Source organism: Lates calcarifer, unplaced genomic scaffold (genome assembly GCF_001640805.2).
Source record: "Lates calcarifer isolate ASB-BC8 unplaced genomic scaffold, TLL_Latcal_v3 _unitig_527_quiver_1638, whole genome shotgun sequence".
Classification (NCBI taxonomy): Eukaryota; Metazoa; Chordata; class Actinopteri; family Centropomidae; genus Lates; species Lates calcarifer.
This window is the reverse complement of record NW_026117419.1, coordinates 779-28,266: the sequence shown is the minus strand read 5'-3', so window position 1 is coordinate 28,266 and position 27,488 is coordinate 779. Positions and strand designations below refer to the sequence as shown.

The 27,488-nt window shown below is 41.8% G+C and overlaps 2 protein-coding genes across 2 annotated transcripts; one reads left to right on the top strand and one right to left on the bottom strand.

The window, feature by feature from the left end:
• Positions 1-395: 395 nt before the first annotated feature.
• On the top strand, positions 396-4,298 carry LOC108874257 (transmembrane ascorbate-dependent reductase CYB561). Its single transcript, XM_018662710.2, has 2 exons — positions 396-602; positions 1,778-4,298. The coding sequence occupies exons 1-2, from the start codon at positions 451-453 to the stop codon at positions 1,968-1,970; spliced, it is 345 nt and encodes a 114-aa protein (XP_018518226.1). The 5' UTR covers positions 396-450; the 3' UTR covers positions 1,971-4,298.
• A 978-nt stretch (positions 4,299-5,276) lies between these two features.
• Positions 5,277-26,801, bottom strand: LOC108874258 (protein TANC2). The gene is given in 27 exon segments (XM_051068848.1): positions 5,277-8,898; positions 8,900-10,510; positions 11,569-11,669; positions 11,826-11,960; positions 12,074-12,165; positions 12,617-12,749; positions 12,858-13,033; positions 13,425-13,548; positions 13,656-13,789; positions 14,808-14,901; positions 15,023-15,214; positions 15,580-15,678; positions 15,800-15,937; positions 16,090-16,212; positions 17,594-17,702; positions 17,799-17,995; positions 18,357-18,491; positions 19,094-19,294; positions 19,381-19,461; positions 20,444-20,616; positions 20,708-20,939; positions 21,543-21,673; positions 22,525-22,791; positions 22,885-23,010; positions 24,802-25,122; positions 25,226-25,391; positions 26,667-26,801. Coding segments are annotated over 27 exon segments (5,649 nt in total). The 5' UTR covers positions 26,751-26,801; the 3' UTR covers positions 5,277-8,624.
• Positions 26,802-27,488: the final 687 nt, after the last annotated feature.

Here is a 27,488-nt window from a genome sequence, read left to right as displayed (position 1 = left end):
ACCACCTGAGTTACCACAGCCTTTCTGTCAGCTTCAACTAGCCTGGCCATTCTCCTCTGACATTGCTAATCAATGAGTTTCCGTCTGCGTAACTGATGCAGACAGAAACTCAGTAGACGTTTTTTGTTTTTCACACAATTCTGTGGAAACAGAGACTGTTGTACATGAAAATCCAAAGAGATCAACAATTTCAGAAATATTCATACCAGCCCCTCTGGCACCAACAATCATGAGATCACATTCTCCCCAGTTCTGATATCAACTGAATATCTGCATGATAATGATGATAATGCATTGCACCACTGCTATATAATTGGCTGATAAGATAACAGCATGAGTAGGCAGGTACATATGTTCTTAATTAAGTGCACTGTGAGTGTATGGGTCAAGCGTAGTGAGGATTAAAACAGTAACACTAGGCTTTTATCCCCCCATGTTTCCTAGTGGGTGATGGGCTTGCTGTTCTTCCTGTTTCCGGTTGCGTCGTCCTGGTTACGAGCCTTATATCTTCCCATCCACGTGTTCTGTGGTCTGCTTCTGCTGGTTATGGCCATAGGGAGCAGTCTGCTCGGCATCACGGAGAAACTCCTCTTCAGCATCGCGTATGTCTGTCTCTGCCTGTATCTCTATTATCATTATAAAAATACACACTGTACTTTTTCACTTAGCTTAAGTGGTATCTAACCATGGAGGTTGTTTTCATTTTATTTGCCCAGGTTTTGAGAGATCTGTCTCAGAAAATTTTTACCAGCACACCAACACATGACTATTTCTTTGTTAGAAAGTACCCCCTAGACAGTGCTCAATTTTCTGAAGAAAATGTGAGATGGTAAAATGGAAATGCAGTTTAAGTTGAGGCATGTAAAGTAGTTGAAGTATCAGTTTAAGTCAAAGCACTGAATGTTTGAGGTGTCAGTCAAATGAACCTATAAAAGAAGCTGAGGTGTTTGTATATAAACACTAAACTAACTGGTAAGGGTCAGATAAAGACAGATAGATAGCTGAACTATCAGCTTAAAAAAAACAACTAAAGCAGTGAAAGTCTTGAAAGAAGCTGATCTGTCATTTGACAAATAGAAGAAGAAAGGGGTTGAAACTGATGCACCAGAAATAGTTGAAAAGTTAAGAGTCAAGAGTTGAAGGATGAGTTGGTATGTAAGCATTAACAGCAGTTAAAGTCACAGACAGATATCTCAAAACCCAAGAAAACAAAACCAAAAAAATATCATCATGGCTAGACACCATTCAGTGAAGTGAATTTTTTATGCAGGAAGCATCCAGTGCAGCAAACACCCACTGAGCAGCTACTCTGTCAGAAATACAATGGAACAGCAGCTGGTGTAGCTGCATTTTTATCAGTGAAAACTACTATACACAGGATGTAAATACACTGGGTGGTTTACAACAGTCTACAACATGGGATCTAATATCATGAACCATCCAGCAATACCCAAAATCTAAACAAAACTGTTCCTCTAATTCATCAACTTTTTGATTTTACTTTGAAAAAACAGGCCACCACAGAGGATGAGGGGACACCCTGGGTCATCATCTAACTCTGTCCTTTCTATTCTACATTAAACTGATATATCTCATATACAGTATATCTACTGTCATGTACTTCAGTGTTCATCCCTTCCCACCTCTGTTCTCTTTTCCAATCTCATCTATACCGATCAGACACAACATTAAAGCCAGTAACTGGTTTTAATGTTGTGGCTGATCGATGTATTTTGTATTGATATTGTATGTAATTAGTGTCTGTCTCCGGGCCCAGGCCTACCTACTCCCTGTTTACCCCAGAGGGCATCCTGGCCAACACTTTGGGGATCCTGCTGGTGTGTTTTGGGACACTGCTGGGCTACTTAATCACCAGGGAAGAGTACAGACGCCCGCCCAACCCAGAGGAAGAGTCTCTGTCTGTCCACTTCAAGACCCTGACTGAGGGGGGGTCACCCACCACACCTTGACTTCTAGTCTGACATGTAACATCCTCTGCTTCATCTGGATACAAACAGTGTCCTGTCTACAGACTAGCTGTGCTATCAGTCTGTTAATACCTAGTTACAAAGTCATCAGTTTAAATTGCCATGAATGTGGTCAGAAAAGTTTTCATTTGCGTCAGTGAAGTCAATAAAAATCACAGACGGGAAGCTTTAATGATCGTCTCTCTCTCTCAGGTAGCTTACCAACCTGACTCATCTGATATCACAGATTTCTAAACAGATCCATAAACCTTCAACTAAAACTATTTATTTATTATATTTGGATAATTAATATACTGATCAACCACAACATTAGACCCAGTTACGAGTTTTAATGTTGTGGCTATTCAGAGTATGTGTATATAGTATAGTGCATGCATATGTACATTTAATAGAGTTTAGAAAAAAGAAATAGCAGGAACACAAGCTGACCAATCACAGTTTTTCTTGACTTCACGTGGCATCTCCATATCTGCTGTAGTCTCATCATGTACTATAGTTACATTTTTGAGGGGACAAATGTTACCTATAGTGTACCTACAGCAGCTACAGTGCATGTGCATAAGGTGTTACTCATTATGGTCATAAGGTGTGATTTATTAATGCAAATGTATAAATGTAAATGCAGCTTAAGTGTATCTCAAACAGCTCAGAAACTCTTTGTCCTGGACTAAATAGATGCAAATGCAAATTGACTCCTACAGCATCTATAGCTCCCTACTACAGTTCTGCACGGTCTTAAAACTGAAGCTGAAATGCAGCCCATGGACATATCTTTAACACGTGACTGAACCTGTTTTGCTAAATGTGAGACCCAAACTGGAGCTGAAGCTTTATTTTTCACTTGTCACTGTCACTTCACCAGGCGTATGAAACCAGTGGCTACATTCTGTCTCTTTCTCTCTACCCACTGGCCACAGGGAGGGAATGAGGAATATTTCTTAATACATTACATTTGAAAACAACAGAAAGGTTCGACCCCAACCCACAATACGATATGATACTGGAACCATCAGGTCAGGGAGCATAACTCTGTCTCCCACTACTCTGGTGACGTAGTCCTGCCTGCTAGAGAAACCTGGTATCAGACATTTTTTAATGGATCTATATCAGCTAAAATACAGATCCACCAGTGTGAGTGACTCCTGACACCAATAAATCTGTCTCATTGGCAGCGTACAAAACATTCAGATAAGGAGATTCTCATTTTTAATTGTTGCTGACCATCACCATCTAGAATTAAAATGACAAACACTGATCGTGGCGGCTGGTCATATCAGCTGTCGCTACTTAATATGAATTCTGTGAGTAACATGATGACAAGCCAACAATAAACTTGGTTGTTGTCAGGTTCACATGTCTGCACTCAGCCAAAGATCATTTTAATCAGGAGAGACTGCATTCTGAGTGATGAGCTCGACCTGGGCACTGGATGCATAGACTGGAGGTGAATGGAGTGGAGGAGGGTCGCAGCAATTTGCATTGAAATGACAACTGACAGCAGAAGACAGGAGAAGAGATTTGAAGCTTGATAGCAATGACATGATTGGCTGATTGAGACATGATTGGATAGGTTTACCAAAAACACCCATTGTCAGCTGATTAGAAGAGGCAGGGAGAGAGAGAGAGAGAGAGAGAGAGAGAGAGAGAGAATTGTGAATGAATGAGGCATACTGTTTGTCTCCATTTGTTTTCTGAGGAGACCAAACCAAAAGCTGCACATCTGCATCCCTTTGCACATCAAAATGTAAAGCTGCAGCTGGCCAAATGATCATCCGCTGTCTTCATTAAACTGACCGATAATGCTATCAATATTCTATATTGATATTATTACAAGAAGTCTTGAACTTTTAAATATCACAAGAGGTCTTGTAGAGTGTTAACCTTTGTGAAAATGACTTTTGTAAGTCACAATAATATCAAGTACGATCTTATAAAGTACATCTTTTTATCCAATATACAGTATCTATACCTGTCCCAGATCCAAGTTGTGAGATGCCAAGTCAGTACAGTTTGTCTACAAAACATGATATATTAATAAAATGTTTTCCATGTGTCCAATAGTAAACTGTTTGTATTTAAATGCACTGTCATTAAAAAAATCTGTTCAGTGTGTATTCAGATGTGTGTTATTAGAGTTACTACTTGTTAAACTTTTATCTAAATATGTTCAGCCCTAGTGCCTAATGCAAAGCGTTTGCATAAAAATGGCCAGTTAACATCAGTGGGATTTGTTTGTCTTTATGTACTTCTTGACATTGTCATTTCTCAATGCGAAATCAAAACGTCATTGGGATAATCTGAAATAAACAAAAAAAAAAAAAAAAAAAAAAAAAAAAAATGTGTGTGAATCATCTGCATTTTTTGGTCCAGTTGAGTTTTTCACCTGACTTTAAACCTCTGTCATTCTACATGTTACAGTTGGTCTCTGGAGTGGGTAACTATGTATGTCAGAGGGATTATAATGCAGTAAATTGCTACATTCAAATGTGTGCCTTCAAAGAAAAACACCCCCTCTGCTCAGTCTCCATTGAGTTAAGTGAACGTATTTATTCTGGGCTCAGGAAACAGACATTAGATGTGGGTGTGTAGATGTTGTTTGCAGGTTAAAATTTTACAGACAAAATAGAAATGGATGACTGAAAAAATATTATGCATTTTTTAGATGAAACTGATTTCACTTACGTGAAATGCAAAAGCAAGTAGCAACATTAATGATATGGCTTTTGAATGGGGAAAAGAGGATGTGATGTGCTGATGTGCTAATTGGGAAATACGAGAGACAGGTGTGTTGACAGGTGAGGATCAAGTGACAGAGAAAGGTAGGAAGGTCTGGTGGAAAGATTGTGAATGGCAGATCCGGAAAGATCTTAAGTAAAGAATGGACGTGAAGGAGCTGAGAGGTGTCTGGAGACAGGGACAGTGGGACAGACAGAACAAAATGAACAGGACTAAGGCAGTCACTGTGACAGACAGGAACACTTTTAGCTGCTAAGAAGCCAGGTAGTTACCTCTGGAGCTGGTAGAAAGATAAAAGAGTTAAAAGAGAGTGAATGTTGGACTTATATGAACAGTTTGCTAACAAGGTCACCATATCAACTTAAAAAGGTGTCGATATGTCAATGTTGTACTCACAACTTGTTTCTGCTGCCCCCAAGTGGTAGTAAACTGAAAGAGTTATTTGTTTCTAATTGTTCCTCCTGTCCATACTGGTCACAAAGAGACCACTACTGAAAAGTAACCCACCCACCCACACCCTCCACCCCTACTCCCAAAAGATACATATACACATTAGCCTTTCATTCAGCTTTATTCTTCTTCATAACGTTAGCTCAGCAGTCAATAATTTCACATTAGCTGATTAAAAACACATTTTAAATGTTTAATATTGAAGTACTTACTGATGTAACAGTCCTGGGTTTTAAATATCAACCTCTTAATCTTATACACAGTGAAAAAGCCCACAGTAACCCCAATAACAGGGAGCACACTGACCCTGCTCAACATGGTGTTTAAAACTGGGGGGCTTGAGACCCTTTGAGTTGGATATTAAGTCCTATATATACAGCAAAACACATTGTCTTATTGACAGACTACACATCTGTCATCCAGCTCATCGAGGATTTAAAGCAACGCTAACGCTAATCTTGAACATCCAGTCGATTTGCTAATAATGTACTTCATTATTCTAACTGGCCAGAATTACACACAATCTCCAGCAGTCAGACTGTGAAAATGCCTTGTGAACCAAAGTAATTAAGTATTACCACATCTTCTAACAGCTGGAGACTCCTGAGCAATAAGAAAAAAGAGCAGTGGTCAGAGAGACTGACAGAGAGGTTAGAGGTCATAGGTTACATCAGGACCAACAACTCTGAAACCAAGTTGCTGATTCATTAGAAAAAAAAACATGTACAAAAAAGCCAGACATTAATGTGCATAAAATACATTAAAACACTTTCTGAACACCGTATTAACATCTGTTAATAACACGCTCTGGATGGCCCAGGTTTGACTGCTGGATTGGACTCACAGCAGATCTATGATTCAAAATGTTTCAAAATGAATTTTCAGAACAACGGGCCCCTGCTTTCACAGAGACATAAACAAAAGAAGGCCTCTTAGTTTTAGCCATCAACTGTCACTTTTGCTGCCTGAAACAATAGCTTTTGCTGACAGATTTGAGCAGCTGTAATTAGTTGGTTGAAAACACAGTCTGAGGTTGACTTTTAAATCTTTCCAGCAGAATCTTTTAAAAGGGATCTTAAAATGACTTGATGTCTACATACGCAATACTGTGCTAAAGAACTGTGGCAAACATCCCCTATCCCCACCACTTGATGAAGCCTGTATATGGATAGCAAGTGCTTGGGTCCAGAAGCAGCTGCAGAGAGTGCTGAGCGCCCATGTTTCCCAGCATATGGTGATTTGATAGCAAACTGGCTGCAGCACTTTCCAGCAAAAACATAAATTAGCGCCTATGTTCCTGTAGAATACCTGTAAACAAAACCAGGACTGTTCTTGTGCTTATGAATAGGTGATAGGAAACCAGTAAGATCGTATTGTTATGTAACATAACTCACTTACTTGCTTAGCTTATAATTGTTCATATTTTCAAGCCATATTTTTTTTCCACTTTGAGTGTTACAGACTAGAGTGAGGACAAATTATGTGTTTGGCAATTGTAGAGTAACACTGTCTCAGCTAACAAGTTTGGTTGGAGTTGCCGTAGAGTAAGCTTCATGAAATAGAATAAGGAGCAGAACAGAGCTGCAAACATTAGCCTAAACACAGAAGGCATCCCGTACCAGATACAAGTGAGAAAATACTATATAATGGATTGGCAGGAGATGAACAAACATCACCTGTGGCCTAACAAAGTCATGTAGTCAGCCAATGATAAGCTCTTTGGCCTTCAAACTGGGTTATTACTGTGGGTAGTAATCTACTTGGCCAGACATGCAAATGATTGCAACTTATGTTCCAGCAGATAATTACACATTAATCCATTCCTCACTTTACTTTTTTGCTTTTGAGGAGGCTAAAACAAAAATATATCAAAATATATCATATATCTTTAAATGTAAAGGATGATGGAGAAATCCAGACCCTGCCAGGCTGTGCTCTGTCTCGTTACAGCTCCTGAGCTTTGACTGGAGGATCACTCCTCAGGGAAGGAGTTTAGTGAATGGTCATTTGGCTTTTTTGCTGAATTACTGACAGTAAGAGGAGCCAGTTGCCAGCTCGTTGGACATGTAAGCACTATGTTTCTATGGCAATGAGTGTAAAGGGCCCTAGTATATTGGCTGGGAACCATGTGGTTTGTATGAATTAGGACTGATAGGACTACAGAATACAAAAGGCCTTCATAGAAAAAACAAAAGTAAAAAATCTACCTGAAGTAAAAATATCCAAAAAATCTTAAAAGGCATTTTTCCAGGTTGTGTCATTGTATATAGTGATGCTATCTCACTCAAGCGGGAGTAGATGTATAGATGTCAACCCAGAACTGAGCAAAGCTGAACGTCAATGCTGCTCATTTTTTGTCTCCTGGAAAAGAAGGTTTGCATTTCCACATTCAGAGTGAAAAACCCTCAAAAAGATAAAAAGGCAAATCCAAAAGGAATAAAAGAAACAATATCCGTACAGTTTACACAGACATAACTTAAAATAGATAAATACCACTTACTTTTGTTTTATAAACAGCAAGTCAGTGCTCATTCAATGACAGCATCATCCTAGTCTCTCAAACTATGGCTTAGGACTGGGTCAATGACCAGCATCTGCCTGGCGCAAGTTTTAGAGCCTAGATGTATCCAGGTTTCCAGTCATTGTATCAATTAAGCGCTTCAAACTTCATTAAAATCTTCATTAAAGGCATCAACAGCACATAAAGGTAATACTTGTGCCTTTGTGTCTCTGCTGTCTGAATGGATGTCACCATCTGGAGTTGAATACATGAACTTGGCAGAAAAACTCTAGAGCAGTATAACATGGGCATCCAGAGACATCAGTATTTAGATGTACTGTAAGCCAGAGATGACAGAGGAAGGAAGGAGGGAGGGATTTTCCAGTGACACCTGGTTTATTTATTTATTTCCCCCTTCCTCCCCTTCCTCGTTGTGCTTTGTGATGCCAGGAGCTGTCACTTGTTTCAGAATGAAAAGTCAAGTCCTTCCCTTCGTTGTTGCTTCTTCTGGTTAACTGACAAACCTCACCTGGAACTGTTCCTGTTTTCCATATTGTACTTCTTCTGCACAGTGTGCATCACATGAAGTCTTTCCAAGACCAACAATCCGAGTGCCACTTCACGCAGCAACTCACCAGGTGAAAGCACAGCCAGGATTTCTTGAGTTCTCTTTGTGCGTCAAATGAAGTACACAAACAAACTACTTTAATCACTTTCTGTGAGTACTACAGAGTGTACAACCAACAACTATTATTGCATCTCCTTCGAATATTGTATGTACTGCATGTCATACAAACTACATGCAACAACATAGTTTGGTCAAGCATAGCCAGACTTGAATAAATCTATAGCCTCAGTGAATTTTGGAATACACAGGTACAACAACTTCTTTATAAGCACTCCTTGTTAAGCCTCCTTCCTTGTGTATGACTTAACATTTAAACTGGTCTCTATACATTGGACTCGACAAAGGGTCTTTTTGGTTTGACAGGAGAGGTAGGTCCTGTCTTTCTCTCAGTCAGTCTGTCTGAGCAGCTATGAATCACTGGCAGTGTTCGGGCCAGCTTCACGTCCAGGTAGGAGGTATTGTGACTGCCAACCTGCAGTGAGCCTTCACCCTGAAGATCGCTGCCCGGCAGCACCTCATAGTAGTCGAGTTGGTTATCATGGAGCAGGTGACCGTTGTGGGCATTGTTGTTGCTACGGTTGTGGTAGGCAATAGAGGATGGCTGTGGTTGACTGAAGCCTCCTTGATTGGTGGGGGGTTTTGCTAGGCGAGGTGACCACCATGTCCACTGAGGACACAGCCCAGGAGCGAGAGGGGCTGAGACAGGATGAGGAACTGGAAGGGGCTTGTTGAGGATACTGCTGGTGCACCCTCACTGTCTTGTCAATAACTCCCATAAAAGGAGTGCCCCTAGATGATCGGCCCACCTCTCCAGGATAAGTCCCACCTCCTAACATGCATATTTCTGACTGGGGAGAGGAGATCAGAAAGAGATCATCATGGTAACCAGTAACCCCTGCCACAGAGGCCAGATCTGAAGGTAAATCCATGTGCTGGGTGGAGGCTGAGGTCCTGAAGCCAGAGTCATGATTAGCAGGCTGCCCACTGGCGAGGCTGCCGCTGCTGGTGGAGAAACGGACACTGACACTCTGCATGAGAGGCCTCGGGGAGGAGGCAGAGGAGGAGATTGGGTGGGCACTCAGCGGGTGTCGTAGCCCGCCCTGGTGGTGATATTGATAATCATGCAATGATGGAGGGCTATCACGGGGTCCCATTGTAGCCTCTGTAACTTCCATGGGGTAGTAAGCTGCTTTGGATTGGTTGCGGCTGAACTGGCGGGCCTGGGCAAATCGGTTTTTCCCTGCCCTTTCCCCTTCTGCTCCTCTCCCATGGGCAGATGCAGGTCTTGACTCGACCAAGTCAACATCAACATCATCTAGTGGATATGAAGCTCCGGAATTCAGACCAGCCTGGACCTGCAGACTAGGCCTGAAATCTAGGGGACTAGAGCAAATTCCTTCCCCAAGTTCGACTAGTTCTTGGGGCAGATTGGCAAACTGTGAGTAAGCAGAACTTCCCAAAACCATGCTCGAGTGAGATGAGGAACTGGGCTGACTGGTTCTGACAACCTGGGCTTTGGCTGATTGGAGCCACTGGCCTTGGACAGGGTTCTGCTTCTGGAAGGATCTCTGATCAGACAGATAGTGGTGCTGCTGCACTCCCTGTTTTTGGTCTGAGTGGTGAAGGGCTGGGATGGACTGTGGGTAGTGGTGTAGACCTCCAGTTCCTGACATTGCAGGGATACTTTCTGACGCTGGACTGGCTAGCTTCTGATGTTCTATTGGGGAGGGAGGAGGGCTGAAATGGTGATAGGAAGAGGAAGGAGGAGGTGGAGGAGCAGAGTGACAGGGTGAGGAGGAAGAGGGGGAATGGACAGAATGATACACGTGAGTGGAGAAAAGGGAGGACGGCACCCCAGGGTGACAGTGTGTGTCAAGACTTTGAACCGCAGGTAGAGGGTGAAAGGAGGAGGAGTGTGGAGGAGGATCTCCTTCCGTGTAACACCTCCTCTCTTCCTTCTCTTCTTCCTCCTCCTCTGTAAGCCCCTCCCTGTCCTGCACCTGCAGACTAACTAAATCTCTGCACCTGGCCTCGCTGATGGACACATTCTGTTGATGAACATGGTGTGATGAATGAGCCGGGGAGTCTTGTTGTTGCGCAACCTGCCGACACTCTTCCTTGACCCGGGACAGCAAACGCTGGATCTCCCGGTTGGATGGACACAGGCGGCTGGCCTCGATTAGGTCTTCCAGGGCTGCATGGAATTGTCTGAGTGGTGACAGAGAGCAAAAGCAGATACAGATAGAAGATTTCATAAGGTGACATAAACAGAGAGTGCTACAATAATCAATGCTTAGAAATCTTGGAGTCCAAACTTATGGTTGCTTTCTGTTGGCAACAGACGTAACAAGAGAATACATCATATTTCTGATAGATAGAATTTCTCATCCTGTCTTAGAAGTTCTGATCACAAGAGACCACACCTGATCACACTCAGCTCTGACGATGGGTGTGATGTTCAGCTGTTCAACCCAGAGAGGTCAATGCCACAATGCTTTTCTTCCATACACAATCTTTAGAAACATATGAGATGTGATTGTCACCGTCCAAATCACCAGCTGTCAAAGAGCAATATTGCCTTGAGTTAGGACCTCACAGGCAGGTGAAGGCACACTCAGGCCTCCTGGCTCATCTCCAGTTTTCTTGACGAGAGAGTGACACTAAATCTGTGTAATTCTTCATCACTTTAATTACATATTGTCAAACTGATCATCTATGAACTACTCGTTATTTAAGCAAAATGCCACAATTGTCACAATTATATAAAAAGATGAATCATAAAGGATTATTTTCTCTTTCACAGGAAGAAAGGGTGGGTGATTTGAAACTGGAGGCTGGAGAGTATGTAGTGCTATTTTTGGCTTTGACACTAAATGTCCTCTTCTGGTAAAGTTTTGGAGAAAAAGAAAAAAGGATGAAAAAAAGAAAACATACCACGGTCAGTCTCCCTACTTAATGCTGGCTGTCCAAAAACAGAAAATGCTGAAAGCACTGGGCATCTTTTACTCTGCAGCTAACTGCTGAATTTATGTGGAGTATGTACTTGTATACACTTGAATGATTTTCATCAGGACACTGATAAAAAAGACTTACCTATTACATAAATACATATGTGTAGTAACTCTAACAGTGTTATCTCAGTTTTTATGTTGTTATTCAGCACTAATTCTAAAAAAATATCAACACATAACACATTTAAGAGTTTGTGATTTGGTTAGAGTTTGTTTATTCCATTCAACCACTTGTCCTTATGTTGCTATAATTACCTGCGGCTACGTTTGGCCCGGGCTCTGGCATAAAAGGCCTCATATGATTTTGCTTTTAGCTCTAGTGCTTTGGTAGCAAACTCCTCTGCAAGGCCAAAATCCTGAAAAGCAAAAAGAATTCATGATGGTACTCAATTCAAGGTTGAGGACAGAAGATTGTGAGAGATGAGGTTCATTTCAAAAACACGTTATGTGGTATGATTTAGTCATATTAAGAACATGGATCACATATGTGTGCGTGTGGGAAAAAGACTCACGTTCATCTTGCGGCGGCAGCGTGACAGGTTGAGCAGCACACACACTCTCAGCTGTCTGAACGTTTTCAACTCATCTCCTGGAAATTTCTGAAGTGCTGACTGATAGGAGTGAGCAGCTTCCCTCACATTACCTTGCTACAAATTCACACATACACAAGCACAGACACGCACACACACAAAGTACAATATCAAATAAATATATGTGTGTCTGGCTTGTGACTGAATTTATGTATGTTTGTGTGTGTTACCTTGTATAGTTTGTCACCCTCTTGGATCACTTTACTGAGCAGAACCATTAAGATGTCTGGTTTAGAGGTTGCCATGGCCCAGGTCGCTGGTCCTACACACAAGCACACACACACACATCATATCATAACATGTCACATACAAACCTATCTTTTATTACTTCTGCCAAGAAGGTTACTGTATGTGTATTTGTACCTATTAGCTAGCAGTACTTTTTTCGAAAACCTTTCACTGAAAACAAAATTCGATTATATTTGATGGAAAGGAACAAATGGAACAAGCCATTCTTTTCCCACAAAATTTTTGCACCACTCAGTTTCATTTTTTCATTTCATTTACTTTTTTTTGGGAAAAACATTTATTTGCTTTCTTGCTGAGAGTTTAAGACCATCAATACCATGTCCGTACATTCATTAGTTTGGATTAATGAAGAATTTTGTTTCAAATATAAACAAGATGCTGGCATCCACACACCAGAGGGCACTGCATGAGGGGGTTAAATAAATAACGGGATAAGGGATCGCATTACTGAGTCATGTTTCTACCTATCTTGGCTCCCTTTTTGAGCAGAGCGATGACTGCTGCAGTATTTCTGCAGCCGACCGCTCGGTCCAGAGGACGCATCCCACTACAATCCACGTGCTCCACCGACGCGCCGTGATCGACCAGGTATTGCACCTAACACAGAAAAGGATACACATAGATTTAGTTTAGGACAGTTAAAGCAGGGACAGGCACACTATTTCTAAAATATGGGAAATACAATAACAACTGCATCTATTTTACCACTTCTGGGTCACCACGAAAGGCAGCCAGATCCAGGGGTGTCCTCCCACTGCGGTCAGCATGAGATGTGGATGCACCTCTCTTAACCAGTTCTTTGACCAATGGGAGCTGTCCTTTTAGACATGCCCAGCTCAGCGCTGTTAACCCCTCCCTGTCGGTCTGGTCCAGAGAGGCTCCTAGAAACAGGGAGACCAAATATTTTTGACTGAGCTCTAACCCCATCAATATAGAATATATCACAACTCAGAATATTCTCCAGCAAATACAGTCTTTCATTTTAACCCATCAACAAGTGAAAACATTGAGTCGGCACTTTTTCAATACCATGCAAGAAATTTAACATTCTGTAGTCTTTGAACCCTTATTTTCAAAACTGCAAAACATACTGCCTTGAGAAAACACACCACTGAAACTGGATGGTTAATTACAATGAAATGTGCTGCATTAAAAATGTAGAATGAAAGGAGAGATTTTTTCCCCTCAAAAGGCTTTTAATGTGAAAGGATTCATGGTTTCATTCTATTGTTATAGCCACTGTTGTTGGTACTGTGTGGTAAAGCGGGTTACCGTGATCCAGCAGCAGCTGGGCGGTGGGCATATGTCCCTCTGAGGCTGCCGTCATTAGAGCTGTTCGACCCTGCTGGTCAACCATGTTCACCTCCACCCCGTGATTCAGTAACAACTCCACCACCTGACAGAGAGACAAGGAGGGAGACACACACTCTGCATCTCTACGACAGGAATCAAAATACATATATTCACTTGCTGTGTGTGTTTGTTGTGTGTGTCGTGCCATACCTGCCAGTGACCCCGTCTCACAGCACTGAAGAGTGGAGCCACACCCCGCCTGTTGCCTTGCTCAACAGCAGCCCCCTGATCCAACAACAGCCTGCATACAGGCAGCCTACCGCTTCCTGCTGCTGCTGTTAGAGCTGACAGAGACAGAGACAGAGACGTGGATATGAGACTAGTGTTTCTAAGAGCTTCATTCAGCAATCAAGTACCAATACAATCTGTTGATGAGGTTTATCTAACTGAAATGTTGTATTTATAATCATACAAACTATTTTATAGTGGGTGGATTACAGAGTCTAGCTTTTATTTCCAATTATCATCATAGTCACCTCATGTTATTCTTAGCTGCAGCGATGGGAGTGTAAAAGCACTAGTATAGATGTGAAGCTCACATGCCCACTGTAGGTGCTTTCAGCAGTGGACAAGGATCAGCATAGACCCTCTGACCCTTCTGCAGCTGCTCAGGCCCATATGCAGCAAGCTGCGATGCACTATTCCCTCTTCAGTTCACTTTCTATGGGACAAGACCACAGGGGCCAGCTTTCGCTTCACGCATCAGTGAGCCTTGGGCACCCATGACCCTGTCCTCAGTTCACCAGTTGTCATACTGGTGACCTGCTGTTTTGGTGATGCTATGACCTGGTCGTCTAGCCATCGTAATTTGGATGCCATGAAAGTTGCATAAGGATCCGACCTTCACATCAACTGTCTACTCACTGCCTAATGTATCCCACCCCTTAACAGGTACCATCATAATAAGTTAAGGAATGTTATTTACCTGTCAGTGGTTTTAATGTCGAGGCTGATCAGTGTATGCTTGCCATCTAACTAACTTACAAAGCACACACTTAAAGTCCAGTGTTTGCACAACAAATTATATTGTCAAAGCTTTTTATACATATTTTTGTTATACCATCTTCAACCATAATTTATGTTACTGAAACTTTATTGAGTCACATCTAACATTACATATACATAAAAATAAATCTTTAAATTAGTAGAACTACTGATAAAACCAGTAGCATTAGCATGGTATTAACAATAGTCATGCTATAAATATACTTGCAGTGTATTAATATTAGTAACAATGACTTGTACAGTGGAAATCATGCAGTATGAATATTTTTTTGTGTAGTTGTATTATTTTTGTAGTACCTGTCTCTCCCCAGAGACTGTCAAATGTGTTGATCTCTGGTCTCTCTTCTTCTTCCTCATCTTCCTCTGGTAGATCCAGTAAGTATGATACAATCTACACAAACGGCACAATAAAACCTGCTACAAACATATTGTAAATACATATTCATGATTCAGTAACACACAACATTTTAAAGCTGTGTGTGTGTGTGTGTGTGCATGTGTGTGTGGCTGACCTCTGTGTGGCCCATGCTAGCTGCTGCAATCAGAGCTTGCTGCACCGCCTGGCTCTTGTTCACCCCCCTCTGGCTACAGCAAGAAGTGCAGCTCCAGTCTGTGTTTTTCAACAGGAAGTGCAGCACCTTAAGGTGGCCTCGCTGAGCCGCGTGCACTAACACGCACTGACCTGCACTGTCCACATGACCCACCTGAGAACACAGGAAGACAAAGACTTAGTACGTAAAGCTCATAGGCAATGGTAAACAGTATAAATCACACACATAGAATTGGTCAAAATTTGAGTTAAAACCTTGTAGAACTTCTGATTTGATCACAGTATCTTTCACATGATTCTGATGATGTATGTTGTTGTTTTGTTGTTTTTATTGGTATGGTCTAAGTGTTGCTCTCAGGCCACTCATCACGTCCCCAAATCTCACGTTGAGTCCGAGGAAATAAAGGGGTAGAGACGTCCGCTGAGCTCTACCACAGTGTCGTTCTTAGTGCCACCACTGGGTGACACCATAGTACACAGTTGTCAAATACACATAGTGATTTTAAATCTTGAGACTACCTTAGCTCCGTGTTGACTTAGCATGATGACGATGTCCAGATGTCCAGCAGCAGCAGCGAATCCCAGTGCAGTCATGCCATCATGTGACTGAGCGTCCACCTAGTATTACATCACAGAAGCCTCATTTGGTAGCAGTAAACTGACACGGTCTTCCAATTAAAATCTAGCACAATGTTGCTTCAAAGTAAAGCACCACAAGACTAAAATTTTTATTTTTTACCTGAGCTCCGTGGTCAAGTAGCAGCACCACGGCATCATTGTGGCCCAGGTGGGAGTGCACACACAGCAGGGGGGCATTGTTGAGGACATCACTACGGTAATCCACATCAGCCCCACCCATTATCAGCAACCTGCTCACCTGGACAGGTAGAGAGGCAAATTATAACCTACTGGCACTAGCAAGTGTGTGTGTGTGTGTGTGTGTGTGTGTGTATGTGTGTGTGGTCTAGGTATTCCTCATCTTGTGGGGACCTAAACCTTTTTCCACAGCCAACAGTATGGGTGTGTTACCTTGATGTTAGGGGTGTAGAGGTTGCGTAGAGAAGAGAGAGCAGGGCTGAGGTTCTCTGTGCTGTAGGATAGCCACAGCCCCTGCAGAACTGAGGAGGAAACCCCAAGCTTCTTACTCAGACCCTGGACAGAATTGAGTCACAGGAACAAATAGGTAAACACATGGATAATACTGAAATACTTTATGACTGAACTCTCTGTCTTCATGGTGGTGCACTTTCAACATCACGATTTGACAAAGAAAAACATAATAAGCTCATAATATACAAGACCTTTAAAAACTTTTGGGCTTATGACCCTGTTACAAGAAAGTAATGTCTGGTGTGGGGCCCCATGATAGATTTCAGATAGCCATGAGTAAGCACTTAAACCAGTGACACATTTCCCCTCTAAATGTCTCACATGGTTTCATTTAACTTGGTGCTAAAGGCCCAACAAGACACAAAGAACAGATGCCTGTGCCATTTCTGTTTGTGGCATCACTCTGCTGTCAGTTTGGGATTTTTTGTCAGGGCAAACTAAATACTGTCAACAAATGAGGAGCAATAATGATTTGAATTTAAATAAACTATATGGAAACAAAAATTCTCCTGCCAGTAGTTTCAGTACTTTTAGTTTAAGTAAGCGTTTACAAAGTTAAAATTGGCATCAAAAAATAATATTCAAGGTGATTAAAGCAGGAATGTCTGTCAATCAGTGTGCATTTAACTAGTGAATTTGCTTCAGTCAGTATCTGCTGTCCACAGCTGCTTTATACTGTATGAAAAGCTTCTTCAGTTCATTAAATCCCTGCCATCTGAAGGCTGCAAGACAGATGCCGATAAAATCTTATTTGACGAGCAGTGCAGTTAGTGGAGTTTTCTTGCAGACAAACAAAAGTTATGTGTTTCCCATGAAAATGTTTTGCGTGTATTCATGAAGTCTACCAAACATGTTGAATACATTTTCCTCCTCAAAACCACTGCAAAGCAGTTTTTTTTTAATATTGAAAATTGTGCATTGGTCATATCCTTGTTTGCTTGTTTGCTAGCTAGCAGTCATCTTCTTCACTGCCTTTGTTGGTGCTTTGTTACATTAGCATGTTATTGCTTCCAACTATGGGTCAATGAAACAATGTGAAACCTTTTACATGCCTGATTGTGCAGTAGAAAGGCTGCTGTATCATATCGGTTACAATATAATGTGATCATTTACAACTTGAGATTCAGCAGAAATAGCACCAGACAGATGAGATCATATAAATGGCTTCATAATTTCATTGTATTGTTATATTACTGATAAACCCATCTGCACATCATCTGCCTCTGGCTGCAAATTTTAGGTGTTGTATGTTCCGATTCTGTCGCTCTGCAACAATCAGAGACCATTATGATTTCCTGGAGAAGCATCAGTTTGTTGAAGGTGCTCCTGGAGATGCCAACAAAGTCCTTGCACCAAAGACCTGCCACTTCGTTTTGGTTGCTGTGCAATTAAAATAGGACCCTGTGTGTGTGTGGGGGCTAACCTTATAGATGTGAGCCTTCAGGATGTGATGTCCCAGCTCCAGTGTCTGCTGTCGATTTAGCTTCCCCCCCTGTCTGCAGAGCCAGAAGGCCAGCAGAGTGTGACCACTCCTGAAAAACAAATAGATGGACAGAGAGAGAAACCTTAGAAAACTTTCCCTCTCTGTCTTTTACACCTTTTCTTTTCCTGCTGCTTTGCTGGTGTACCTGGGGTCACAGAGGAACCTGTTGTCCTGGCCCTCCTCTCTCCAAACTAGCCACTCTCTGAAGGTGGCATGGTTTAGCATCCAGCTGCCGTCGCTTCGCCTCAGCAGAAAAGACGAGAGCTGCTCCAGCCGCTGCACAAACTCAGCCCACCGAAGTGTTCCTCCAGTCAAAGCGCCCGAATTCACCACCTCAAACAGCTGAAGGAGAACAGGAGAGGAATGGTCACTTTTCAAGGTTAGTGTTTCATTTTCAGTATCTCAAAGATATGCCAACAAGAATAAGAGCTGACACATATGTTAGCAGCTCAGTGAGGCTGTACTTTCATACAGTGCTGCTTTGAAATAACATGTGGATGCAGGTACAATGTTTATCATGTTCTCCATTAGAGTTGTGGGCATTAGCATGCTAACGCTGACTAATTAGCACTAAACATAAAGCAGCCCTCCAGCTGAACTTGAAGGAAAGATGAAAAGTTAAGACTGTTAGGGCAATTAATTCTGAGGGGGACATAAATTTACACACACACATACGATAACAAGACCCAGTAATGATGTGTACCTGCTGGTCTGTCAGTGGGTGCAGTGATGCCACAGTGATGTTGAGCAGTGGCAGAACTCTCTGAAAAGACGATTGGGTGGGAAAACGCATGTTGAGCTGCAGCAGGTAGACCTCTGCTAGACTCACAGGAACCACCTAAACACAGAGGGACACAAATTTAATATCTTCTTGTTTACTGTATATGCAACTGAATATTTACAATATAAACTTGTAAGCAAAAAAACAGTTCAACTGCCTTAAAGGACCAGTGCATGTGCGTGGAGGACAACAAAACATGTTACACTCGCACATAGAGGGGAAACTAGCTACATAAATGAACCTCTTCACTTGACAGACGGTTGGTGCAGTACTTGATACCATTTTGTCACCTGACAACCATCATAGACCCTCTACACAATTGGAAAAGGAGGGGTGAGGTGATGGGTTTTTGGTTGCAATCTGTGTTCTAACCACTAGATGGCACTGCATCATGCACACTGGTCCTTTAAATGCTTAAACTGCTGTTCTCATGCAGTAGTTTGATGAGATTTTATTACACTTTGCCTGATTTTCAGAGTAAGCTGGCACACTTCCTCAGAAAATGTTGCCACTTCTAGTTTAATAAAAATATAATGAATAACAAAGAAAGTAACATAACCAAAACAATTACAAAGTAGATAAGACATTATCTATTATAACTTCATTTTCTTACAATCCCCCTTTCATTTTACCTTCATCCTTCCTCTCCTCCTGCTTACCTTGAAGCTGGAGCTCTTTAGGACCAGGTATCCTCTCTCTATCAGGTCTAGGGTCAGTTTCAGGTAGAGATATGAGCCTCTGCTCAGGCTCTTCAGGTGGCTGACCAATTTGGTAAGTGCTGTGTTGTCAAGGCGACCATTGCTCAGTGACACATTGCTTTGGATCTCAACACTGTTGTGGATGCGCTGCATCAGGTAACCCTGCAGAAAAACAGACATGCGTATGGGTGAAGAGATGGACAGATGGAGAGACAGACAGACAAACAGGCAGTCTGTGTCCATGTTACCTGCAGGTCCTGGTCTATGGCACTGTTCTCCTCCATCTTGTCTAGAGAGATGTGGTGAAAAGGTAGAGAACAAGTGCTGTCCTAATTGAATGAATTGACAGAGAAACACATTTTGTTAGTTCAAAACAAGTTTTGTCAACAAGACCACTCCCAATTTGTGTTTTGTTCACTTTGGTCTGGCAGCATTGTTGGTATATTTGCCCCTATTGATATTAGACAGGCTGACTCAGTTGAGGCCTTTAAATTCAAACTAAGAACTCATCTTTATGTCTTAACTTTAGGCTAGCATATTATTCTGATTCTTATTTCAGGTTACCATTTTACCTTCAGCGGGTTGGGTCAGTCTCAATGCATCAGTTAAAGTTAGTAGTTAGTAAATGTTGTCCATGATTACTATAAACCGTCTTAATATTGCTGCATCACTCTGTGTGTTTCTTCCCTCAAGCACATTAGTGCCCAGGCTGTGCTTCTCTCTCTCTTTCTTCTACTGTCTCTTACTGCTGGGTTCTGCCTGTGGAGCTGTAGAGTCTCCTGCTGCTCCCATGATCCAGCTCAACCGATGATGCGACAACATTTAAACATTTATTAGTGTTAGTGATAGTGTTATTGCTATTAATGTTTCTGTCATTATTATTCCTTTAGCTATAATTATCATTATTATTATCATTACTACTATTTACATTTTGACTTAGTCTGTGTATTTGCAATGTTGTCTTTCTCTTACCCCACCCCTCACCCCGCTCTCTCTGTATAAACCCAACCAGTCAAGGCAGATGGCTGCCCACCCTGAGTCTGGTTCTGCTCAAGGTTTCTGCCTCTTTCTTGCCACAGTCGCCTAGTGCTGCTCATGGTGGGATCTGCTGGGTCTCTCTCTGTAAATGTTATAAGATAAAGAGTACGGTCTAGACCTGCTCTATATGTACAGTGCCTCGAGATAACTTCTGCTGTGAATTGGTGCTAAATAAATAAAATTGACTTGACTTGACTGAAATAAAAAAAGTTCCTTGTTTTGTCATAAGGTCTGACATTCCTGTGTGTGTGTGTGGAGTGGGTGTGTGTATACCTGCTGACTGGTCCTGACAGTGGTAATGACCTTCAACCACGAAGGAAATTTCAGGACATTTTTGGACAGGAAAGAGGTCAGCGTGTCGCCATAATCCGGCCGATGGAATTCTGCCTCGTTTAACCCGTCAATCAGTATAATAAGTCCCGCCCCTTCCACATGCAACTTCCTCTCTGGAGAACGACAATGTAGACCATCACAGGTTAAATAGTCCCTGGCTAAACAGAACAGAGGAAATCAGAATACAGTAGAATCTGTAAGTACCTCTGTAGAGAGCGTCCAGTGGGTCCAGTATTCCTCTCTGGAGGGCAGAGCTTGGATCCTGGATGCAGGAGCGCAGACTTAGCATGCTCTGTAGCTGTGGTGACTGATGAAGCAGCTCCCGATAGGCTAACAGCTGAGGGGCATCACTTAGCATCGCGGCCATATTGTGGACGAACTCGGGAACCATACAGGTGTGACAGTTATCAGCCTGACAGAAATGATAAGAAACTACCTGCAAAGACAGACAGGAAGACATGTTTGAATGACATGATTGAATGTTGTGGAATTCTTTACTCGCCTTTAGGTTTCAGTTGGAAACAAACTTTGTCTGTTAGGCTGATGAAATATGTCTGTCTAAGCATTTCATTTTGGAAAATAAGCATATCTGCTCTCTTGCTAAGAGTTAAACAAGAGGACTGATCTTACTCTCATGTCTGTACAGTAAACATGTACCTAGTGGGATTTAGAGGTACTGGTGGTCAGATTTTGTAACCTTTGGACTGGGCTAGCTGTTTTGGCCAGTAGCTGTGTATTTAAAATACATGAGAACGGCATCAATCTTCTCTCCTGACACTTAGCAAGAAAGCAAATAAGCACATTTCCCAAATTGTCCATCTACTCCTTTAACCTTAATCATACTTAATTCAGCACAAAGCTCTAAAAGAAACAGGCTTACAGTTTAGAATAGCATAAAATAGAAACACTAAAGCAAAACACAAAGACCTAAAAACTGTACTTAAGTACTGTACTTGAGTAAATGCGCTTTTTAAATTTACACATCTGCTTTCTGTTGTGCGCTTCAATAGATCTACAGTAAGTAGAGTGGGGATAATACCTGTGCTGCGAGCTTCCTCAGCACCTCCTCCTGTCTCCTCCTCATCTCTGGAGTTCCTGGACAGCTTCCTCCTCCTCCTCCTCCATCCCCTCTTTCCAGGGAATCGTTGGAGAAAGAAACAGGTGCTACATCTGGATTGAGGATGCAAGGGGAAAAAAAATCTCAGAATATTTCTTTATTTTAAATGTCAGTAACCACATAAACCACCTCTCTCTGTGGCTGCTCTTCTTCCAGTATTTGGCTCAGGTATGTGTCTGGTTGCTAATTCTGAGACTTGCTGATTTTAGTGGGCTCTGAATGATGACTCAGTTGTTTCTTACAGAGTGAATAAGGTTGTCTTCATGGCTGGAAGAACTCACTGGGGGTCCTCTGGCAAGCATGTGATATGGGCTACTGCCAGAAATCTACTACATCCCTTTCAAGTGCCTGACAAGTACAGGAGTAAGCAAGCAATAAAAAAATTCTAAAACAACATAAGGCATCTTTAACATAATCTGTCCATGAGTCACTATACCCATGAGCAAGGGGTATAACGTAAAGTTACAATCTGTATCATTATCTATATTTGTTCATGTCACTCAAAGTTATAAAGATTCATTAAAGAAGTGGTCAGGACCGATGCACAGTTATGATGTTATGAGTTATGATCGGAGTAAAATTGTTTTTAAGTGTAAATGAAAAAAAAAAAAACAGAAAAAAAAGACAAAGCTATTAACAATAATTTAATGAGCCATCTTGGTCTTTTTGTGTGCACTTTTGAGATGATTCTGAACGTTAATCTCTTTTCACTGTCAAATCATGTAAGGTTTTTCAATATCAGATCATGAGATATAAGTTAAACCTGTGAAACATCAGTCAAGTTTATGCTGCAAGGTCTATAAATATGGTCAATATTGGTGAAAGGTTATTTAGGGATGATGCTCACTAAATAAAAAAAAAAAAAAAAGTTTAGTGGAAAAAAAAGCATGGAGAATCTGCTTACGCTTAGGGATGGTCTGGCTGCCTGGTGGGGTTGGCCACATTCGGCTTCCATGACAACTGAGCGCCACCAGACGGGCTATGATGGCTGTTTTGCCAAAGCCCATGTTGCCGACAATCACCACCCCCCGACTGGTTGATGGGTCATCTCTGCGGAGACAGGCATCCACTTCCTGAAAGAGCCACTCCCTACCGGTGAACAGCCAATCAGAAGAGAGACCGGGAACCTCAAAGTGGAGGGGCTTCAGGTTGAGAGAGGGAGTGAAACAAACTGCAGGGAAAGAGGGGATGAATACAGTATTGTAATACTGCTCCTTAAAATAACACTATGTATTTGTCTGCATATGATAGTATGTGTGTGTACCTCTGTGGTCCTGTTGACTACAACTCCCAGAATTCTGTCTGGGCATTCTGAGGGATGTCCTTGAGGGAATGTGTCTCTGCTGCTCATCCAGATAGGCTAGATCTTCAAGGTGGGCAGAACTAGTGGCTACAGAGAGAGAAATAAAAAGGTTGTGCTGTATGAAATTTGATTTTAATCACATAAATGCATATGAGGCAGAAAAACACAATACTATGATCTCGTGAAAATAAAACTGTCTGATGGAAGACTGAATCCTAAAGACGACAGCCATGTTACAAAGAATTTCACTGTATAAACTTGGAATCTGTGCACAACAGCACACAAATTTCTCCCAGGAAATGGAAGCATGTGAGATCTGAGTCCTGGGATCTCAATTCTCAGTACTGAACCACAGTCTTCAATAAGCATGAAACTCTTCTAGCTGAACTATAAAAGATGAACAACTGCATGATAAAACATCTTTGATCAAAAAGCCAAAGGAACAACAATGAATACATCATAACTGTCAAGAGAGTCAAGTTAACTACAGCTCCCAAGGTGCATTTAGGTATGAATGAATCATCCAACTGTTATGTATTCCACTTATCCGTTAAAGGTCGTGTGGGGGCTATCCCAGCTGACACTGGGCGAGAGGTGGGGTACACCCTGGACAGATCACCAGTCCATCGTAGGGCCAACACATACAGAGAAACAACCATTCTCGCCTATGGGCAATTTAGAGTCACCAATTAACCTAACCTGCATGTGTTTGGACAGAGGGAGGACGGCGGAGAACCTGGAGAGAACCCACACAGGCACAGGGAGAACATGCAAACTCCACACAGAAAAGCCCCAGGCTCGAACCTGGAACCTTGTTGCTGTGAGGCACTAGTGCTAACCACTGCACCATCGTGCCACCCATTATTAAAAATCTGTTCCCTGTGCTGGTGATGGTGTGTGTGTAACAAGATGATAAGAATAACATATTGTTTGCACAGAGTTTTATATTGTGTCTGTAATTCCACATGGAACTATCAAGACAAACACAGGACAAATAAGTAAGGAAGTTGGCCTGATAGGTGTGTAGCCAATTTTGTTAAATACTGTGTCAAAAGACATATGAACAACTGTGCACTCTCTCTGTATGCTACACTGCTAGCATACTACCAATGTTAGCTAAATATGCCCTTTTTCAAATTTTCAAATTTTAGACCAAAAAAAAAAAAAAAAAAAAAAAAAAACACCAGAGGAGGAGCTTCATAATCACATTATCACATTATCACAGTGGTTCCCATAGAAATGAATGGCCTTCCGGTTGACCTGCATACATACACAGAGCTAAGTGGAAACGATGCGTAATACCACCACAAACAAAACCCAGGATTTGAAACAACAAAGTGCTGATACATGAACATGGAAACTCTGGGTTCTCTCGATGCTGGAAAAAAAAAGAGAAACAAACAGAAACCTACCGAAAGTTTGATCCACTCAATCCATTAACAATCCTCTAACACCACAGAACATGTCTGCTCCGGCTGCGCCTTGTATCCTTTGTGTATGTGTGTGTGTGTGTGTGTGTGTGTGTGCGTTTTTTGGGAAACATCATACATGTCACTTCCTTCCTTTCCAAAAGTTCTCATGGTTTTGAGTTTTTATGAGTGGCAGAGAGAGGAAAGGAAGAAAGGGAGGATGAGATGTGAATATGTTGCTTAGGCGTACATATATGAAATGAGTCATGGAGCTCACTATCACCTCGTTTTTACCTCGCTGTTTGCTGACTATGACTAGTGAGGTCACTACGGTTGAGAAAGAGTGATGTGTTTCTTTCCTAACAGGAAAGAGAGTGTGGGAGTGCACTGCAGGACTGGAAACCGCTTGATTCACACACACACGCACACACACACACTTTCACAAACACATTATCCATTTGGCATTTACCCGCAACTGAGTTAGGGCGAGGCATGAGGTATAGAGGTATGGAGTGGGTGGAGCCTGAGGAGTGGGCGACACCAGGGCCTCGGTCTGGGTGGAGTTTGTTGAGGCTGTACGTGGACACGGCCATGTTATCATCCACCCTGTACAGAAAGCTGTCCTTAGCATTTCCCGTTGCCACCATACAGGAAGAGGAGGTGGAGGCCACCACCGGCCGCCCCCCCTGCTGCCAGAGGTTGAGGCTGCTCCCATGGTAACCATCACCGGGGTATTTGGTGCTGCTGCTCTGCTCTGCTGCCGACTCTGCAGAATAGCTTGTCAATGTGGCTGAAAGAAAGAGCGAAGGGGAAGACAGAAAAAGTTAATAATACAGCAGTGGTACGTTTATTTTTTACTTATTTATTTCTACTGTCTATAAACAGTATCTCACCTATGATGCCGCTGTCTCTGCTTTCTAGTGTGGAGGTGGGGGAGGTGACAGAGGCGTGGTTGGAGGAGGCATGCTTGTTGTTGTTGCCCTCTCCTCCAGCAGGAGGCTGCAGTGTGGAACTAGGGGAGGTGCTGCTACTTGCCAGACTGGAGGAGGGGGAGATCCTCTGCGGGAAAGATAACAGATTGTATCCTCACTTTCTTATGTATATGACAATACAGAACATCAAAATGACACATTAAAAGTAGGAGCAATAAAAGTAAAAGGGACAAAACATATACACTACATTAAACTACAAAATAGTGTATAAAATAGGCAGGTACAAGATTTAAATGCATACCAAAGTAATAATAGTCCAAAAATATTATGTACATACCTTTTTTGTCATACTATTAATCAGACCCATAAACTCCTGAGCAAACAACATCAACAAACAAAAACAACACGGCATGCATGAATGCTCATACACATACACATATGCACGTACACAAATAAACACTTAATTACAATACACATTCATTTGTTGAGATATTGTATTTTAAAACTCTTCAGGGCTCCAGCACCAGCAACGCAGCCACATCCACAACCTTCACCTCACTGACCTATCAATCAGTAAGGTTTCATTCACATTCAAGTTATTGTCCAGAGAGGAGAGAGAGCGCACTGGGAAACCACTGTGCCTCACCATCAGTGACAGTGAAAGGTGTCAGTTTTATGTAATGTTTGCTGATATGACATCAAAATGAATAGAGACAGATCTTTCCCCTGTCGTCTTTTGTTCAGAACAGCAAACATCACACATGAAAAATGGGCGAGATACCAAAACTCTGGATGATCCTTAAGTAGCTGACTGGGCAGGTGGGTAGCATGTTAAACTACGGTTTAGTTACTGTGTCTGTGTTTGTTCACCGCAGCAACCTCTTCTTGGCTGATTCAGAAATTACTGACATTATTGTTACCCAGGTAACAAGAGCTAACTGGCTAAATTTGGTAGCAGATGGTATGAAAAAGACTGATCAAACAACATTTCATAGTAGTTAACTGAGTTCTAAAAAATTCCTCAGTTATTTCACAAGTAGTTGGTTCATGTATACATTTTACACAATTTATTCATATGATTATTTATTTCATAATGTCTTTACAAAGCTTACTGAAACAGAATGGAAACCTAGGGCAACCCAACATGTGGTAAAAAGCTTTTAAATTTACGATACATTTTTAATTTTATTTTTATTTATTTATCTTTTCTTAAGGAGCTTAGACCATTTATCTTCAGATTCAGGAGTGTCTGTCATACATAGTGTATATGGATTACTGAAAAATTACAGCATGATTGAATTCACTACAGAACGCAGAATTTGCTACAGGACACTCAACTTTTCTGTTTAAAAGTGTTTTTACTCAACACAACCTAGATGTGTGTATGTGTGTATCTGTGTACCTGTTCATCATGCTGGACATGGTAAGGGGACCCTGGCTCTCCAGTGTTTATCTTGTCCCCCAGCAGGAAGCCCAACCTGGTCATCAGAGCATCAGCAGCCTCATCCACAGAGGGAGGAGGTCCCAAGTCTTCATCCTCACCTGCACAGTTACAGTGAGATAAAGGCAAAAAGAATTTCATTATGTGGAAGAGTGAGATTCTGGCCTGGAGGGAACAGTTGGAATCACTGGTCATGTGATGCACACTGGCCCAAAAAACACACATTTGTAGAGCAGCCAACTGTTAATGAGAATTAAAAACTGTAAAATGTCAAAGCACTGCCTCAGTAACTTTTTTCATTGCATTCATGTTCACTAGGGAGCTGGTAGGAATAATACGTTGTAATGACCCATCCCCTGAGTATTATTTCCTGTTTTATTTTGAAACCACTCTCCTCTCTTGTATTTTGTGGATTTTACTTCCTGTCTTTGTTCTTTTCCTGCTTGTTTTGCCCCTCACGTGTGTCTCGTTAGTTAATCATTCCCCTGTGTATGTACGGCTCTGTCTTTCTCTGTTTGTCAGAGTACTATGTTGTGTCATGTTGCGTCCTCCATGTTGCAAGTTTCAGTTTTATTTTTTCTCAAATGATCAAACTATGTAAAGGCAACACTATTTTTAAAGTACTTAAGATATATTTTTTGCATTACTACAATGCAACATCTGTATCAACCACTTGGAGCAAAAGAAACAAGCTGTGATTACAACGACAAAAGCACCTTTTAAAACTTGACATGGTAAACATGTTAGGAAACAGTTGATAATACACACATCCAGCAGATGGAA